The sequence below is a fragment of the Eriocheir sinensis genome, chromosome 16 (genome assembly GCF_024679095.1).
Source record: "Eriocheir sinensis breed Jianghai 21 chromosome 16, ASM2467909v1, whole genome shotgun sequence".
Lineage (NCBI taxonomy): Eukaryota > Metazoa > Arthropoda > Malacostraca > Decapoda > Varunidae > Eriocheir > Eriocheir sinensis.
The window spans coordinates 4,497,519-4,518,194 of NC_066524.1; the positions used below are offsets into that span (position 1 = coordinate 4,497,519).

At 43.6% G+C, this 20,676-nt stretch overlaps 1 protein-coding gene across 3 annotated transcripts in view; it reads left to right on the forward strand.

The window, feature by feature from the left end:
• The window catches only part of LOC126999199 (trypsin-1-like), a 126,629-nt gene that overhangs the window by 26,588 nt on the left and 79,365 nt on the right, over window positions 1-20,676 (forward strand). Inside the window, exon 3 of one of the 3 annotated variants that reach the window (XM_050861524.1) lies at window positions 842-973. The exons of the other annotated variants lie outside the window; for them this stretch is intronic. Coding sequence (XP_050717481.1) covers window positions 842-973 — 132 coding nt within the window. The remainder of the gene's footprint in view (window positions 1-841; window positions 974-20,676) is intronic. 3 annotated transcript variants of the gene reach the window in all.

Consider the following 20,676-nt stretch of genomic DNA (forward strand, 5'->3'; position numbering starts at 1 on the left):
TTGTTGTTTTTTTACTCCATAGTTGTAGGGATAAAAAAGAACAATTGCATTATTTTTTTAGGAGTTTGACAGAAAACTGAAAGGGATGGAGCACGAGATAAGATCCCACTGACGTGAGAAACAAAGCAATGGTATTTAGAAAAACCTGGTCTATTACCTTGTAATATTAAAATCAGATTAACACAGTGAAAATACTGCAATGAACATTTCTGAGTGCCGGGGAATCAAACCCGTGCCTTCTAAGTAAAAGTCAGAGCAGCATTCTTCTACTCAAAAGGTACGGGTTCTGTCCCCCGGCACTCAGTGGTGATCATTACGGAATATTTTCACTCTCATAATGTAGTTCCCTCAATGTATATAAACACCGTATGTGCCATAGAAATACATTTAAAAGCGTTTCCGGCTGTCACGAGTGTAGGCGGGGTCACTTTCACCATCCTGTCCACAGTATGAGGGTGCGGAGTCAAGTATAGGCCGCAGGAGTGACCGCTGACACGGTGAAGTTTTAGGTCATCGGTGGCGTAGTCGGTATGCTCCCCTGACTTCTAATTAGAAAGCCCGGGTTCGATCCCGGGCACTCAGTGGTGTTTAATACGGGATATCTTCGCATCGAATATGCTGCAGATTGAGAGGCATATGTCTACTGACGTAGGATTATCAGAAATGTGTGACTTATCAGAAATCCTCTGGTTTATCAGACACTAATTAACAGTGAGTAGCTGGCTTTCCATCTTCCTCTTTGCAAATTAAACGTCCACACGTATTGGTATAGCTACAATCATATATTTAAATATTACAGCATGCTCTATTCAAGTATAGACTAAAATGTTTACGTCTGTAGGTTAGCTTCCAAGAGAAGATCTTAGGAGTGTGGTTCCATTTCTGTGGGGGCGTGGTGATCGCGCCCAACTTCGTGATGACAGCGGCTCACTGCGTGGAGGGGGGCGACTTCACCTCTCCTAGAGGCCTCAGGGTAAGTAGTGTTTGCAGCATTTCACCCATGAGTAGTATACTTTCATGCAGGGATACAAGATTAAATCGCAAACTCACTTGAATCATTCAAATTTTACCCCCCAAAAAAAAAAAAAAAAAGTTTCTTGACATTTTTAAGGAAAGCTTATTTATTCAACTTTCCTCCTGCTGGAAGTACGTCTACATACGTACAGCCTGTACTTAAGAAGGGTGACCACTCCAGTCCTTCAAACTACCGTTCAGTAGCTTTACTTTCTTGTCCTTCTAAAGCTTTTGGAACAATCCTTAACAGGAAACTTTTGATCTTTCAACTTCTGACCTTCTGGTCGCCAGTATGGGATCCTCCTGCGTTCTACTGATGATATTTTTGACTTTCTAACCGACTCCTGGTCATCCTCTCTTAACCGTTTCGGTGAGACTTTCACTGTTGCCTTAGACATCTGGAAAGCTGAAAGTCTGGCACAAATCTCTGCTTACCAAACTTCCCTCCGACGGTTTTATCCCTCTCTGTACTTTCATCTTCAGTGACCTTTCTGGCCGATCTATTTCTGCTGTGGCGGACGGTCACTGTTCTTCCTCTAAACCTATATCAATAGTGGTGTACCTCAGGGCTCTGTCCTACCTCCCACTCTCTTTATGTTGTTCGTAGATGATCTTCTTTCCAAAACAAGGAGGCGGTGGCTGAGTGGTTAGCGTATGGGTCCCGTGTTCGCCGCGTTATAGACGATGCGGGTTCGAATCTGCCGCTACCACCTGGGATTTTTCAGTCACCGCCGAGTTGCCTAAAACTACCCACATGTTGTCCTGAAGACCACCCAGCAACCTGGACCCTAGAAAACCATCAAACTAAATCAAGAATGAGCTCTGGGGTGCAGCATGAGCCAATAAAAGATGGCGCCATTATAAACACATCTGCGAAACAACGGGTGGATAGATCATCAGGCCCTACTACCAAGAGAGCCTACCGGTACCACTGGCGGAAACGTAAAAAAAAAAAGTCCTCTCCATTCTTACGCTGATGACTGTACTCTGCATTACTCAACATCTTTTGATGGAAAACCCTCCCAGCAGGAACTACATATTTCCAGACTGGAGGCTGCAGAACGCTTAACCTCAGACCTTACTATCATTTCTGATTCGGGCAAGAAGAATTTGGTGTCCCTGAACCCCTCAGAATTTCATTTTCTCCCTCTGTCAACTCGACACAATCTTCCAAACACTTATCCCCGATTCTTCGATAACACTGAGCTACAATAAACATCATCGGTTTATCCTCATAATCTCAACTGGAAGCCTGATTTCTCCGCTCTTACAAAATCAGCATCCTCGAGGTTGGGCTTTCTGTATCGTCTCCGCCAGTTTTTCTCTACCTTCCCAGATGCTATCCATATACAGGGGCCTTGTCCGCCTTTGTATGTAGTATGCATCTCATGTGTGGGGAGGTCATCTCATGTGTGGGAGGCTTCACACACACTGCTCTCTTGGACAGAGTATAGTCAAAGGCTCTTCGTCTCATCAACTCCGCCGCCTTGTTGCCTCTCTATCTTCTATCGACATTTTCATGCTGACTGCTTTTCTGAATTTGCTATGCGCATGTCCCCCCCCCACACACCCCCACACCCCCACCCCACCCTCCCACGGCCTCAAATTAAACATACTATTTTTTTTTACACCTCCATTACTGCTTAGTGCCCGGCAAAGGGTAAAACTTAGGAAGGTAAGATAGGAAATACTGACAGGGTGAAAGGGCAGAGACACGCAAGTCTTTGCCAACAGATCAAATTTTGGTCGGCGACAGCCGATGCAGTCGGGATGTTGGCTCCCTCTTCATGGGACGTCATACGACAAGGCCCATGGGACTAAATCTAGAAATGGATGGAAGGAGTGATGAAAAATAGGTAGGATGATGAATAAAAAGGGAGGAGGGAAGGAAAGAAAGAAAGAGTAAAGGGAGGAGGAGGAGGAGGAGGAAGAGAAGGAGAATGGACTGACTGTGACGGCTCAATCCATCCGGTCTGGATCTGATCTGCGCATACGCAGAACCCAATAAATAATAACAATTTGTTTTTTAAACAGAGGATGGCCATAATAAATCCTACAAGATGGCATCGACAGAAAGTTTGTGCCATCTTGCCAGGCTTTTTTGGTCATTCCCAGTTTAACAACAAGCTTTGTTAATAGGGGTAGGGGCAAGTCTATCTGAATAGGTAATGTAGCGTCTTCAACCTCCTGAGCTTTTCTTCTTACCGTAAAGAAAGCAGCTCAAGGAAAAAAATAGTGAGAGAAAAAAGCCCGGTACACACTGCGCCCCTATAAAAAAAAAGTTCACAAGAGTGGCCGAAAGAGATATCAATTTTGGGAGGCAGGAGGAAATACAGATAAAGGAAGGCTGTTCCAGAATTTACCAGAACAAGGTATGAAAGAATGAAGATGCTGATTTACTCTTGGATAAGAAATTTAGACAATGTGGAGATGAGCTAGAGTAGAAAGTCAAGTGCAGCAGGTCCCCTTGAATGGGGGAGGCATGCAGTTGGCAAGTTCAGAATAAGCAATCAGCATGGAAATATCGACAGAAGATAGAAAGAGCGGCAACGTGGCAGCGGAATTTAAGAGGAAGAAGACTGTCAGTAAGAGGAAAGGAGCTGATGAGACGAAGAGCCGTAGACTCTACTCTGTCCTAAAGAGCTGTGTGTGTGGAGCCACGTGAGATGCATGATCCATATAAGGGCAAAGAGGGCCCCTTTATATGGATAGCATATGGGAGGGGAAAATAACTGGCGGAGACGATACAGAACGCCCAAGCTCGAGGAAGCTGATTTAGTAAGAGAGGAACAGGTTTCCAGTTAAGATTTTGAGTTAAGGATAGACAGAGGATGTATATTATAGAAAAGGATGACAGCTGAGTGTTACCGAAAAATAGGGGGTAGGTGTTAGGAAGATTGTGTCGAGTTGAAAGGTGGAGAAATTGAGTTTATAAGGCATTGAAGGACACCAAGTTCATCTCGCCCAAATCAGAAATGAGAGTAAGGTCTGAGGTTAAGCGTTCTGTGGCCTCCAGTCTGGAATCATGTTGTTGCTGCTGGGTAGGTCTTCTATCAAAAGATAATGAGTAATGCTGATTAGAGTCGTCGGGGTAAGAATGGATACGACAGTTTGTTTTGTAAAGATCATCAGTGAACAACATAACGAGAGTGGGAAATAGGACAAAGCCTTGAGGTACACCACTGTTGATAGGTTTAGAGGAAGAACAGTGGCCGTGTACCACAGCAGGAATAGATTGGCCAGAAAGGAAACTGAAGATAAAGGTCTAGAGAGATGGACAGAATTCATAGGAGGGTGGTTTAAAAAGCAAACACTTTTGCCAGAGCATTTATGCTAGAAATACATCATCATCAGCTCTGCAACGACTTTACTCATGAACTCTGCCAAATTCCCAGTCCATGCAAGTGTTGAAAAGTGATGGAGCAATGACGCACCACTACTGCTCATTCCTGAATTGACAGGGAGGAAGCCGAAAGCGCCTTCCCCACACTTCACAGCCCTCCCACTCCTAGAGTAAAGACCAGTCTCTAGGTAAATAATCCTTGCAAGAATCCCACGGATCCGCAAAATATCATCTCCCTCGCCAGGTCGTAACTTCCCCTGGACTTCTTCTCTTTCTGTCTTTTAATTCTTCTTCTACATGTGAGTTCCCTCTTGCAAAGAACTGGTATACCAAAATCGTGTTACCATTTTCCATTCTAATTGCAGTAATCATTATATTCTAGCATAATGAATGCTGTAAGATTTTCATTTAATATGTTAGTACTCCTGAATAATAATTCTTTGTAAATTCATAGTTAAGACGAGGTAAAAGTAAAGAAAGTCCGTTATTTAATTCATACGTGAAATTAAAGATTTTGCAGTGCAAGGTATTTGGATTTCTCAGGACAGGTATATAACTTGAGGAATGAAGGAACAAGAACAATATGAAGGCCACCAAAATAGATTCAGCTTGGGTCTTTTAAAGGCTAAAATCGGCAGTTTTTTTGCGAGTCCAGTATAATGATGTAATGTGGCGGGGCAGGTGGTGACTGGCGGCCTGGACCTTGAAGCTTCAGAGGCCCGGAGCAGGTGGCGGACATCAACTTCATCATTGAGCATCCCTTTTACAACCAGTAAGTAAATGCAACAAAATACACATGTAAATTAGGTTATCATAACCTGTTCAGAGGTTTCAGGATTTCCGTAAACCTGACATATTGCCTCCTAAATCTTTTTAGGTAATATACATTTATAGGTATTATATGTAATATCAGTGAACCTTACACTATGGACCAGAAACTTGCCCCAGCCCTGTCATTAAGCCGCGAATTTTGGAAAATCAACCGCTTTGGTGCGAATCGCCATAACTCCCTTATTTCTGGGGCTACAGAAATGTTTTTGGTATTAAACGACGGCAAAATAAAAGGGCTATATTTTGCATTAAGCGACCTGGCTCAAAAAAAGACACGAAAAGGTAAAAAATCGAATAAACCCGCAAAAAAACGACTCTGAAAAAAAACTATTTTTGAGTTCAAAACCTTGAAACCCACTCATTTTTTGAGAATTTCAAAAACTTATTTGACAAATAATATAGCCCTACCAATGTGTTTTCCAATATGATGCATAACATTTCCCTACTCCCAGTAGTTTCGTCGCTAGAGCTCGAAACGTAAACCCTTTGAGAACGATTTTGACGAACTCCAGACACTTTGCCGTTTTTGTCTAGTGTGGTATTGCTATTGCCTCTAGAAGGCTGTAATTTGGCATGTATCCCCTCTTGGCAATGTAGTTTGGCCAGCTCAAAGGATTATTTGATAGCTCGATTCCAAGTTTGTCATCGAGTCGTCACAAAATAGCTCGAGCTAAAACTACTGAAGGTAGGAAGGATTCTTAGGAATGATGTTTTCTCTGCCCTCTCTGGCCTCAACTCTAAGAAGGCTTATGGGCCTGATGGAGTGCCTACTATTGTCCTTAAAAACTTTGCTTCCGTTCTGACACTCTGCCTGGTCGCCTCTGCCTATCAACATCTACCTTTCCTTCCTGCTGGAAGTACGCCTTCATACAGCCTGTGCCTAAGAAGGGTGACTGTTCCAATCCCTCAAACTAACACCCTATAGCTTTAATTTCCTGTCTATCTAAAGCTTTTGAATCAATTCTTAACCGGAAGATTGAAACGCCCCTTTCCACTTCTGACCTTCTATTTGATCGCCAGTATGGGTTCTGGCGATCTTCTTGCTCCAGAGCTAACTAACTCTTGGTCATCCTCCCTTAGCCGTTTCTGTGAAACTTTCTCAGTTGCGCAGACATATCAATAGCCTTTGATAGGGTCTTGCACAAATCTTTGCTTTCCAAACTACCCTCCTACGGTTTCTATCCTTCTCTCTTTACCTTTATCTTCAGTTTCCTCTCTGACCGATCTAGCACTGCTGTAGACGGTCACTGTTCTTCCCCTAAACCTATCAACAGTGGTGTTCCTCAGAGCTCGGTTCTATCTCCCTCTCTTCTGTTGTTCATTGATGATCTTCTCTCCAAAACGAACTGTCCTATCCATTCTTACGCCGATGACTCTACTCTGCATTTCTCGACTTTTTTTGAGAGAAGGCCAACTGAACAGGAACTAGACGATTCCAGGATGGAGGCTTTTTCTTTATTTTCTTTTACATCTTCGCCTGTGGCGCCAGTAGGCTTGCGTAGTAGGGCCTGATGATCGGCCCCAGCCCGTTGTGGCGCAGGCAGGTATTTATAGTGGCGCTATCTTGCATTGGCTCATGCTGTTCCCCGGAGCTCATCTTTGATCCTAGAATCTAGAGTCTGGGTTGATAGTTGGTCTTCTGGACAGCATGTGGGTAGTCTTAGGACACTCGGCGGTGACTGAAAAATCACAGCTTGGTGTCATCGGGCGGGGCGCGAACTCGCGTCGTCCTAGACGCGGCGCCATCACGCTATACACTCAGCCACCGCCTCCCCAGAACGCTTAACCTCAGACCTTACTATAATTTCCGATTGGGGCAAGAAGAACCTGTTTCATAACTCGTTCCTACATTAAGCACGGAATAGTCTTCAAATGGTTATGTTTTTTTTTTTTTTCTAGCAACATAGGGATACAATATAGCCTTAATACACTTCTCAATGATGTATAATGTTTAAGTGATGACAAACATCTGTAGCACGACCACAAAACAATTAGGCTACAGCGTGAGAAAATGTTTAATTTATCATATATTAATCCTCCTTTCCTGGCCTGAATAACATGAATAAAATTTTACTCTACCATCGTTTTGTCGTCATTGTGTTACAGACGTTTACGGGAACGAGGGTACAACGTGTGACCCAGTATTTGTGTGTTCACGTAGGCACGAGTGGGTAACAAACAGAATCAGTCACCCCACACTGATATCGTTATTAACACAAAAAGAAGCATCGTGGAGATGCTCACACACTTACCAATTTCATTGTGATTCACGTCATCCTGAGCAATTTGAGTGATTGTTGTAAAGCGGATATCGGTATTATTACAGTAAGACACACTGTCAAGATCATCAAACATGAAGTTCTTAATGTTCATTAATATCAAGGATGCTTAGCACTTAGAAATACTGATATCAGCATGGGGTGTTTGAATTCATTTATCGACCCTTCTTTCCTCTTTTTCTTTATCACCTATGATTTCTGACTTGAAACTTTGTTCCTGGAATTTTTACTTGACCTTTTACCTATGACTTTTTTCCTGTATTTTTTTTTCCTACCCAACTATAATTTTTTCTCTGAATTCTTGTCCTACCATTTGTCCCCAATCAGATTTCCAGTCATTTCCTTCATGTCTTTCAACTGACACCATTTGTCCTATGCTGTATTTCATGTAATTCTCATAATGCATTTTTAGAACACTGTAGGATATATATGTAGAATACTGCAGATCATGGAAATATAAAAAGTAACGGTCAACAGTAGATTGGAAACTCTAATTTATAATAACAAGTGAAATGATAAAGTTGTTAAGTACGGACGAAAGAAATAATAAGGGAGCGGTGAGAGCCACGCGGCGGCAGTAGCTACCGACTCCGCGTGACGTCAACAATTTCAGGCGCTGACCTTGGCTCAGCTGACGCCAGCTGATTGAATCGGTCTGTCGGCATCCTCCTCTTCATCAGCAGTCACCCGACAAGGGCCCCTTGTCCCTCCGCGGAGGAACAAATCTACTTGACCCAGACGGGCTATAAACCCGGTGTCTCCACCCCATATTAAAAAAAGACTCGTAAAGAGAGGTGAAATTAAAAAAAGCGGAAAGGTGAGGGTAGCCGGTATATTTTGCTTTGCAAGATGTATCACGTGAGGATGATTAAAACACAGTGTTACTCCTTCATGTGTGTGTGTGTGTGTGTGTAATTCACCTCTTGGTCTGCTGTGGTCTCTCTCGAGACAGCCAGCTGTTCCCCATGGAAGGAGCTCAGAGGTCAATGACCGATCTTTGTGTGTGTGTGTGTGTGTGTGTGTGTGTGTGTGGGTGGGTGGGTGGGTGGGTGTGTGTATTTATTTCTTGTAAAATTGCATTTTTTTTTGCGGATGTAATCACGCCTCCCTTGTATTCAGCTCCCCACCACCCCCCACCCCAACCCCAGAGAGTCGTGTCCCCCATTTTAGAAACCACTAAACTTGAGAAACATAGCTTAATTCATGACTGCATCATGAGTTCACGAAGGTACGTCGTAAATCTGCTGTCTTTCTACAATAAAAAAATAAAAAATACGGCTGTAGCAGTGTAGATAGAGATGATAACTATGATATATTATATCTTGATTTTAGTAAGGCGTTCGACAAAGTTTATCACCAACGGCTGTTGGTAAAACTACTGTTCCATGGAGTAGATGGGAAAGTTTTGAACTGGGTCAGGGCGTCGCTTAGCAATAGGAGGCAAAGAATGCAGATCAATGGTAAAAAAATCTGACTAGGGCTCTATTATGAATGGAGTCCCACAGGGGTCAGTATTGAGTTCACTACTTGTTATCATTTATATCACTGATTTAGACACATGAATCAGTAGTAATGTCAGCAAGTTCGTGGATAACACAAAGATCGGCTAGTATTCTCCAGGACGAACTAGACAGATTGTATGATTGGGCAAGGAAGTGGCAGATGGAGTTCATTGTCGGAAACGGCAGTATTATGAGCATAGGCAGAGATAACCCATCACATAATTATTGATAATTATCACAATTATTGATAATTATTGCTTAAATGACACTCATAAGCAGGTCTAGGTGTGAGAACGATTTAGGGGTCTTCGTGAGCTCTGATCTCCGTCCAGGGCACAATGCATTCGGATAGAACTCGTGCAAACAGGGTACTAGGATTCACTTCAAGGAGCGTAAGTAAAGAAGCGCTGAAGTCATCCTTGCTAAATATAGCTTTAGTGAGACCTCATCTCGATTATGCGGTTCAGTTCTTGTCATCTTACTATACTAGAATGGATATCAAAATGTTAGAATCGGTACAGAAGAGTATGACTTAAGTGACCCACGGTTAAGAAGAAACTTGCATTTTTTTTTTTTTTTTACGTCTCCGCCTATTGCGCCGGTAGGCTTGCTTGAGGGTCCTGGATGGTATTCGGCCCCAGCCCGTCATGGCGCAGGCAAGTGTTTATAGTGGCGCCATCTTCTCTTGGCTCATGCTGCCCCCCCGGAACTCATTCTTGATTCTTGGATGAGGAAAGACTTAAACAAATAAACTTACATTCTCTAGAAAGGCGAAGAGTGCAAGGAGACTTGATCGAGGTTTATAAATAAATGAAGGGCTTTAATAAGGAGGATATTAATAAAGTTCTGATGGTAAAAGAGCCATGTAGGACACGTATTAATGGGTTTAAGTTGGATGAATCTGGATTCAACAAGGACATGGGCAAGAATTGGTTCACCAACAGAGTAGAGGATGAATAAACAAGCTTGACAGTCATAAAGAGAGTGCCTCACGATGCACTGAATCAAATGCCTTCTTGAGATCGACACTGACTGCGAGTCAATTGTTGACTTGCCGGGCGTGAATCCGAACTACTCAGGTCTCTAAAACTTTAGCAGGTGAGATGAAATTCGTATCAACAGGAGATGAGCGGGCACTTTGCCCGGCACACTAAGCAGTGTAATACCACGGTAATTGTTGCAGTTTTGTCGTTTCCCTTTCCAGACAGTGACAAGCAATCATCTTTTTAAATCAAGAGGAATGGTACCGGACTCCCACACGGCAGACGGAACTGCATGTAACACACCGATCATGGCTTCACCTCGAGCTTTCAACATCTCTGCGTTAGTATAGAGACAAGAGCAGCCATTCCACCCTTCATCTTCTTCACAGCCTCTCTCACCTCAGCAAGAGAGGGTGGAGTTTCGTGTATAGGTGGATCAGTAGCCGCCATCTACAACCTAGCCAGACGGAGCGGTCCGTTTGGGGGATAAACCATGTACAATTGCAAAAAAGTACTCGGCCTCACGAGCCGAGTACCGATCCACATCCACATCTGCCAATCAACCGTTCGGTTAGCACTCGTCTGACATGTGGATTTGGAGCGGAGTTTCGTCAGAGCTCGGAAGGCAAATCTAAGGTCGTCTGCATTAAGACAACCCTCGACACCCTAAGCGAGACCTCTGACGTGCCGCAGGTTTGAGGAACTCGTGTCTCATCTGCACCACCACGGCAGTCCCCGAGAGAAGTGTGTGTGTGTGTGTGCGTGTGAGAGAGAGAGAGAGAGAGAGAGAGAGAGAGAGAGAGAGAGAGAGAGAGAGAGAGAGAGAGAGAGAGAGAGAGAGAGAGAGAGAGAGAGAGATTTACATAGATTTACATAGAAAATCAGACCATTAGACCCCATAGTCCAGACTTGGTGGTCTGTCCTTAAACCTAAGTGATTTTACATTAATCAGATGGCTCCAAAACGTTGCTTTTCTACTCTAGTTAATATTAAGTTCAAGGAAGTGACGGTCGAGCTTATTTTTGAAGGAGTCAATCGTGTTACACTGGACCACTGATGGTGGGAGCTTATTCCATTCTCGCACTACAACGTTGGTGAAGAAAAATTTGGTGCAGTCTGAATTTACTTGTCTACATTTGAGTTTTGTGCCATTGTTCCTCGTTCGCAAAGTGCCATCGATCATAAACAATTTTGTTCTGTCTACATTCGTGAAACCATTAAGTATTTTAAAACATTCGATCAGTTTTCCTCGGAGACGACGTTTCTCAAGATAGAACATGTTAAGGGTGGAAAGCCTTTCTTCGTAGGATTTGCTGCGCAAGGAAGGGATCATTTTTGTAGCTCGACGCTGAACACCTTCTAGTTTAGTAATGTCCTTTGCATGGTGGGGAGACCAAAACTGTACCGCATATTCCCAGTGGGGTCTGACTAAACTATTGTAGAGCGGAAGTATTACATCTTTATTCTTGAATAAAAAGTTTCTTTTAACGAAGCTCAACATTCTGTTCTCTTTATTTGCTGCATCGATGCACTGATGTGAGAATTTGAGGTTTGACGCGATTTTAATCCCCAAGTCCTTAACTTGAATGCTTGTGAGTTTAACGCCGCGTATTTCGTAATCGAACTTCTTATTTTTTGTTCCAACTTGAAGGACCTGGCACTTGTCTACGTTAAAGGGCATCTCCCGTTTATCCGACCAAGCTTAAATTTTGTGCAAATCCTCTTGGAGGCTTTGCCTGTCTTCGTCAGTGAGAACCGAGTTACCAATCTTTGTGTCGTCTGCAAATTTACTAATGCGATTATTGAGTCCAACATCCACGTCGTTGATGTAAATAATGAAGAGCACTGGGCCAACAACCGAGCCCTGAGGGACGCCACTAGTGACCGGCGCCCACTCTGAGTTAAATCCGTCAATCACAACTCTTTGTTGTCTGTTTGCTTTAATTTATAAAGTAATTTATGATGTGGGACTTTATCAAACGCTTTCTGGAAATCAAAATAGACTACGTCCACTGATCTGGTTACGTCATAAATTGAGAAGAGATCGTTATAAAAGGTCAGTAGGTTTGACAGGCAGGATCTTTTGTTACGGAAGCCATGTTGTGAATCCCCAATTAATGAGTGGCTTTCGAGGTAACTCACAATTTTGTTCTACTATGCTCTCGAGTAGCCAACACCTACAATTTTAAATTAGATAAATGGGTTACCTGGTATTTCTATTTCTTTTTCTTTCTAAAAATCGGTGTCACGTTAGCTTTTTTTTTTCCGAAGGAAGATGCGCCTCCTCGCAAGGACATATTGAATACGGTAGTGAGGGAGGAGAGGATTTCGCTCTTTGTTTCTTTAAGCAGTATAGGATATACTTTGTCGGGTCCGGGACTTTTATTTGTTTTAAGTGAATGGAGAGCTTTAAGGACTTCATCTGTTGTTATTTCAAAATTAGGCAATGCATGCTCGAGATTTACAATAGTACTGGTGTTGGTGGTAGCGAGAGGAAGACTGTTAGTATTAAACACCGAGGAAAAGTAATTGTTTAAGAGGTTTGCAATGTGTTGGCTGTCAGTCACTAGTGCACCGTCGCTGTTTGTTAAAGGTCCAATACCACTTTTGATCGCCTTTCTGTTGTTTATGTAACTGAAGAAAGATTTCGGATTATTTTTACAGTTGGCTGCAATATTTTCTTCATATCTACGCTTTGAGAGAGAGAGAGAGAGAGAGAGAGAGAGAGAGAGAGAGAGAGAGAGAGAGAGAGAGAGAGAGAGAGAGAGAGAGAGAGAGACTACAAGGTGTGGGCGGGGACGGATAGAGGATGGCAGAGTGATCAAGCCTTTCAGAGAACACTTCAGGTTACGAGGCAGACTGTGGCTAATGACCGAAATTTCTGACTATAAAAATAGTGAGTTAAAGGCACAAATATGGATGGAAAACATGAGGATATGACTGTACATCTAACCGTGAGTATCGTAGAAACTCGTATAAATATTTTTCTGCGATTTTGTAATGTTTATGGGCTTGACTTTAACTACTACTACTACCACTACTACTACTACTACTACTACTATTACTACTACCACTACTACTACTACTACTACTACTACTACTACTACTATTACTACTTCTACTACTACTACTACTACTACCACTACTACTACTACTACTGCTACTGCTACTATTTCCACTGCTGTGTGTACGATTAATCCTACTATTAGTACTAATTTTGAACAAGGTAGAGTGAAAGGCTCATCATCTCATCAACTCATCTCTTATTGACAGTCTTCGATCTTTTGAACTTCGCCGCAATGTTACCTGCCTTTCTGTCTTCTGTCGATCATTTTATGCTAACTGCTTTCCTGAACTTGCAAACTGCATGCCTCCACTCCCCACCCCCACACACACACACTCCGCTGTACTCGACTTTCTACTCTAACTCATCCCAATACTATATCAGTTAACCAGCAATTTCATTCGTTCATCCCCTTTCGTCCCTGCTGTCTTGTGAATTCAGGTGCAGCCTTCTTCCATCTCTATTCCTTCCTGCCTGCAACTTGACCACTTCCAATAGAGGAGTATCAAGACATCACTTCATCCGAAAGTGACTTCCATTTTGACCACCCTTCTCTACTTTATTTTATAGGAGCAGCGCTTGTTGGCATTTTTATTTTTATTCTTATCCTTCAGCTGCCTCCTTTACCCTAAAATATATAATACCATCCCCCCCACACCACTACCGAAACAACTACTACTACAACCACTAATATTATTACTACTACTACTACTACTACTACTACTACTACTTCTACTACTACTACTACTACTACTGCTACTTTTTTTACAGTAAAGGAAACAATTCAAGGGCAAAAAAAGGGAAACAATAATGAAAAAAAAGCTGATTTTGCATTACTATTGCGTGAGACTGAGGAAATGTATGAATCCTTGCTGTTTTTTTTTTTTTTTTACAGCAAAGGAGACAGTTCAAGGGCTTTAGAAAAAAGGAAACAATAATGAAAAAAAAATCCCGCTACTTACTGCCCCTAAAAAGATTAGAGAGGAGTGGCCGAAGGATAGGTCAATTTCGGGAGGAGAGGTGTCCCGATACCCTCCTCTTGAAAGAGTTCAAATCGTAGGCAGGAGGAAATACAGATGAAGGAAGATTGTTCCAGAGTTTACAAGCGTGAGGGATGAAAATGATGGTTAACTCGTGCGTAAGGGATTTGAACAGTAAAGGGATGAGCTTGAGTAGAAAATCGTGTGCGGCTCGGCCGAGGGAGGGGGGGAGGCATGCAGTTAGCAAGTTCAGAAGAGCAGTCAGCGTGAAAATATCGATTGAAGAGAGAGATTGAAAGAGAGATTGAAAGAGAGGCAAGTTGGCGGCGGAATTTAAGGTAGAAGACTATCAGTAAGAGGAGAGCTGATGAGACGAAGAGCCTTAGCCTCCACTCTGTCCAACAGAGCTGTGTGAGTGGAGCCCCCCCACACGTGAGATGCATACTCCATAAGAGGGTGGACAAGGCCTCTGCATATGGATAGCGACTGTGCTGGGGAGAAGAACTGGCAGAGACGATACAGAACGCCCAACCTCGAGAAAGCTGATTTAATGAGAGAGGAGATGTGAAGTTTACAGTTAAGATTTTGAATTAAACGCTTACCTTAAGGATAGACCGAGAATGTTTAGTGTTGAAGACGGTGACAACTGAGTGTTGTTGAAGAATAGGGGATAGGTGTTTGGAAGATTGTGTCGAGTTGATAGGAGGAGAAATTGGGTTTTTGAGGCATTGAAGAACACAAGGTTCCTTTTACCCCAATCGGAAGGGATAGCAAGGTCTGAGGTTAAAAGTTCTGCAGCCTCCAGTCTGGAGTCATGTAAATCCTGTTCAGAGGGTGTTCTGTTGAAAGAAGTTGAATAATGCAGAGTGGAGTCGTCAGCGTATGAGTGGATAGGAAACATGGAAACATGGAAACGCAGGCAACAGAAAGCCTATTGGCTCATTACGAGGTTGCCCGCTTTGGTGATTTAATCTGCTCGACAGCCTGGGGAGCAGATGAAAGCACCTCGACAATGAGGAGTAGATGAAAGCACCTCGATATTGAGGAGCAGATGAAAGCAACTCAATATTCAGTTTACTCCCGACGCAGCGAAGTGACGGTCGATTCTATATTTGAAGGAGTTGATAGTATTCGCATTTACTACTTCTGAAGGAAGATTGTTCCAGTGACGGATGACTCGGTTTGAAAAGAAACTCCTTCCGATGTCTGTGTTACATCGACTAGACTGAATGGGTAAACCGTTATTTCTAGTTCTTAGGTTGGTTTACAATTCAAAGAAATTGGAGTAATCGACGTTATTGAATTTTTTCAGATACTTGAAGACTTGAATCATATCTCCTCGTAGGCGTCTTTTCTCTAATGTAAAGAGATTGAGTCGCTTGAGTCGTTCCTCGTACGGGTGAGCCCTTAAGGTTGGTATCATTTTCGTGGCGCGTCGCTGAATCCTTTCCAGTAGATCAATGTCCTTTCTGTAATTAGGAGACCAGAACTGTACTGCATACTCGAGGTGCGGTCTTACCATGGAATTATACAAGGATAGCATCACGTCTGGCGTTTTACACTCGAAGTTCCTCGCTATGAACCCGAGCATAGTGTTGGCTTTGTTATATGCTTTTTTACAGTGATTCGCGTGTTTCAGGTCACTGCTGATAGTGACTCCAAGATCCTTTTCCTCCTGCATCGCTTGCAGAGGTCTCCCATTCATGATGTATGTGTGGTTACTATTTCTGGACCCAATGTGCATGACTTTGCATTTGTCAACATTAAAGGACATTTGCCATTTTTCCGACCATTCGATAATGTGATTGAGGTCTTTCTGAATGATTTCGCAGTCGGTCTTTGTGAGGGCCTTTCCCCCCACCTTAGTGTCATCAGCAAATTTCGATATTGTGGATTTCAGTCCTGATTCGAGGTCGTTGATATAAATGATGAAGAGAATGGGTCCCAGCACTGACCCTTGAGGCACTCCACTAGTGACTGGAAGCCAATCGGAAGGCTGTCCGTTGAGTAGTACTCGTTGTTTTTCGTCGGTGAGCCAATCTCTTATCCAAGCGATCTGATTGGCTCCAATGCCCGCCGAGTGCAGTTTCTTAAGGAGTCGCTCGTGCGGTACCTTGTCGAAGGCTTTCTGAAAGTCCAGGTATATAACATCACTGGGGATGTGGGCATCCCAGTTCTTATATATACCTTGGAAGAAGTCTAATAAATTCGTTAGGCAGGAGCGCTTGTTTCTGAAGCCATGCTGGGTGTCGAAGATTACATTATTGTCTTCTAGAAACTTAACAAGTTTGTCTCTAATAATCTTTTCGAGTATTTTTCCTGCCACTGATGTCAAACTTATGGGCCTGTTGTTTAATGCAACGCTTTTGTCTCCTTTTTTGAAAATTGGTGTTACGTTCGCCATCTTCCGGGACCTTTTTCAATTGAACAGACTGGTTGAATATGTTAGTGAGTGGCTGAAGTATTTGTTGTTTAAGCTCTTTTAATAACCGCGGGGACAAACCGTCAGGTCCTGTTGACTTGTTCGTGTCGAGTTTATCCAAATACTCTTTCACTTCTTGGTCGCATATTGAGTCAATTTTCAGGGGCGTGATTCCCCTCGGCGGGTCAGGGTTCTCAGGCATGGTTTCGATGTTCTCGACTGTGAATACGGATGCGAAGTTACTGTTGAGGATTCTGGCCATCTGTTTACTGTCCTGAGTTGCAGCTCCAGTCTCGTCTGTCAGGGGACCAATATTGGATTTTACTTTCTTTTTCGATCTGATGTATGTGAAGAATTTTTTTTGAGTTTGTCTTGATGTCACGCGCTATTTGTTTTTCGTAGTTGCGTTTACTACTCCGAATAAGGGTGCGACAAGCTCTGAGGCTGTTGTGGTACTGAGTACGGGCTGGCCGTGTCATTCTCTTCATTAGGTTATAATTCCTTTTTTTTAAAGTTTACCGCCCTTTTTAGTTCTCTGGTCATCCACGGTGGATCTACGGCACCATTTACTCGCCTGGGTTTCGTCGGCACTGTAGCCTTTTCTACTCCCAAAAGCTTATCTTTGAAGTTGTTCCACACGTTGTCGATTGTATTGTCGGTTAGGTGAAGTTGGTCCCAGGTCGCAGAGGGAAGCAGCTCACGGGCTAGGTTGAAATTTGCTTTTTTGTAGTCTGGTATCACTGACGGATTGTCTACGAGTTTGTGACTTATGTTGACATTGAAACGGATTAAGTGGTGATCGCAACCGTTAATTTTTTCACCAACTTCACAGTCGCGAATGAGGTCGAGGTCGCTTACTAATACCAGATCCAGCAGATTGTTTTCTCTTGTTGGTTGAGTTACAACTTGAGTGAGGAACGAATCCTCCACCATTTCTATAAGCCCGTTACCCTCTTGATCTCCAGTCAATTGTCCCCAGTCAATGTTAGGGCAATTAAAGTCCCCAATTATTATTGCTTCTTACTTTGTGTTAAAGAGTGAAGCTCTTCGTACAGGGCAGTGTCATCGGCTGCCTGTTGTTTTGGAGGCCTGTATACGGTCGCAAGTGTTAGTTTCTTATTATTCGCAGTTATTTCCACATAGACGGAGTCGTAATTCTCTGCGTCCTGTTTGTCTATTTTTATGGCAGGAGCGTACTTTTACGTAGCAAATTACCTCCTCCTTTCTTGTGCATTCGATTTTATTGGAAGCTGTACCCGGAAATGACAGTTCAGATACTAGATGTGCAGAGTTGGCCCAAGTCTCTGTGATGGCTACCACATCTGGTTCCTCAGTTGCAATGTACGCTCTAATTTCGTCCTTTTTGGGTAATAGACTGAGTGCATTTGTGTACAAAATGCAAATGTGACTCCTGGTATGGCCGCGTCGTGTTGTATGAGTTCGCTTGTCGGAGGCGTCGTTGGTTACACAGTTTCTTGCAAGCCGCATCGACGCTACGGCTCGGTTGATCAAGGGTTGCTATGGTTATGGAAAGAAGATTATTGATGAATAACATGAAGAGAGTGGGTGATAGGACAGAGCCCTGTGGAACATCACTGTTGATGAGTTTAGGGGAAGAACAGTGACCGTCTACCACCGCAGAGATAGAACGGCCGGAAAGGAAACTGGAGATAAAGGAACAGTGAGAAGGATAGAATCCGAAAGAGGGCAGTTTAGAAAGCAAATACTTGTGCCAGGCTCTATCGAAGTCTTTCGGTATGCCTAGTGCAATTGAGAGTTTCACCGAAACGGTTAAGAGAGGATGACCAAGAATCAGTTAAGAGAGTAAGAAGATCGCCAGGAGAACACCCCTTGCGGAACCCATACTGGCGATCAGACAAAGTCAGAAGTGGAAAGGTGCTTTTGAATCTTCTGGTTAAAGATTGGTTCAAAAGCTTTAGATAGACAGGAAAGTAAAGCTATAGGGCGATAGTTTAAGGGATTAGATCCGTCACCTTTCTTAGGCACTGGCTGTATGAAGGCGTACTTCCAGCAAGAAGGAAAAGTAGATGTTGATAGGCAGAGGCGAAAGAGTTTGACCAGGCAGGGTGTCAGCAAGAAGGCACAGTTTTTCAGGACAATAGGAGGCACTCCATCAGGTCCATAAGCCTTCTGAGAGTTGAGGCTAGAGAGGGCATAGAAAACATCATTCTTAAGAATCTTAATAACAGGCATAAAGGAGTCAGAGGGGGGATGAGTAGGAGGAATATGCCCAGAATCGTCCAGATTGGAGTTGTTACAGAAAGTTTGAGCGAAGAGTTCAGCCTTAGAGATAGATGAGACGGCGGTGCTGCCGTCAGGGTTAAGGAGAGGAGGGAAAGAAAAAGTGAAGTTGGAGGAAATATTTTTGGCTAGGTGCCAGAAGTCTCTGGAAGAATTAGAGAAAGCAAGGTTTTGACATTTACAATTGATGAAAGAGCTTTTGGTAAGTCGAAGAATAGATTTGGCACGATTCCAGGGGGAAATGTAAAGATCATGGTTAGCGGGAGTTCGAAGGCTCTGGTACCTTTTGTGAGCTGCCTCTCTATCTTTGACAGCACGAGAACAAGCGTGATTAAACCAAGGCTCTTTAGCATGAGGAATAGAGAAAGTACGTGGATCAGGTGCCTCCATTCCAGAGACAGTCACCTCTGTGATTTGCTGGGCACACACAGAGGGTCTCTCCTTGAAACGGTAATCATTCCACGTGAAACCGTCAAAAGTACATCGTCAGGTCGTACCACCGAGCTGAAGCAAAATGCCAGAAGCATCGCCTCTTCGGTGGGTCCAGAGGAGGGACAGGAGCTATAAGACATGAAACATTAATAAGGTTATGATCGTAGGAGACCAACGGAGAGAAGAGTCTAATAGAGTAAGCGGAAGGGTTAGGGTAAGGAAGAGGTCTATTGTTGGGCCTGTCTCCAAGACGGTCGGGAATACGTAGGTGCTGAACCCGCTGCTCAAGATCATTGAGGAGAGCAAAGTTGTTGGTGTGTTCACCAGGCTGGTCAGTGAAAGAGGATGAGAGCCAAAGCTGGTAATGAACATTGAAATTTCCTAGGATGGAGATTTAAGGAAGGAGAGGGTCAAATGTGTTCCACTTTAGAGGTAGTGGCGTAGGTGGTAGCGTACTGGACCCACATTCACCGCGTGATGGACGACGCGGGTTCGAACCCACGCTACCACTCGGATTTTTCAGTCACCGCCGAGTGGCTTAAACTACCCACATGCTGTCCTGAAGACCACCCATCAACCCGGACTCTAGAGGAAGCCGTCCAAGCGAATCAAGAACGAGTTCCGGGGGGCAGCATGAGCCAATGCAAGATGGCGCCACTATAAACACTCGCCTGCGCCAGAACGGGCTGGGCCGACCATCAGGCCCCACCTGAAAAAGTCTTGGGCCGACCATCAGTCCCTCACTGGAAGATGCCTACCGGCGCAATAGGCAATCAACGTAAAAAAAAAAAATAAAAAAAAATAGTCAAAGAATTTTACATAGTTAGTAGAGTTAGGGGAGAGATAAACAGCACAGATGTATTTAGTAACAGAATGACAATGAAGTCTTAGCCAGATGATGGAAAATTCAGGAGTCAAGGTCGTGGGCATGAGAGCAAGTGATGTAGTCGCGTACGTAGACGCAACATCCAGCTTTGGATTGAAACTTAGAAAAGAGATAGAAGGAGGAACAGATAAGATATTGTTGTCAGTAGCCTCAGAAACCTGTGTTTCGGTGAGGAAGAGAAGGTGAGGTAGAAGAGGAAAGATTGTGCTCCACAGAATGAAAATTAGAACGTAGACCTCGAATGTATTGCAGAAATTGATAAGAAAGAGATTCGAGGAGTTATCAAGACACCTCTCAAGCCGGCAGCCAGAAGGGGAGTCCTCCTGGGGAATTAGGCCCCACCCCAGGCGGGGAAATGGTGTGTATGTTGTGTGGTGTGGAAAGAGAGAGGATCTGTCTTTTGAGAGCATGCATAACTGCTCTCTAGTGTTGATGAGATAAAAGGGAAGAGGAGAGTAAGGACATGGACAGGTCTTGAGGGCTTCAGCACCCTCCTCACTTCCCATATATACCTCACCGGGAGTGGCTTACGCCCGTTTCGGTAGGTGTCTTCCTACCTACTCCCTACTACTACCTTTACTACTACCTCTGCTAGTACTACTACCACCACCACCACTGCAACATACAACATATGCTGCTACTATAGCAACTTCTATTTTTAGTGGGTGTGTGAATACT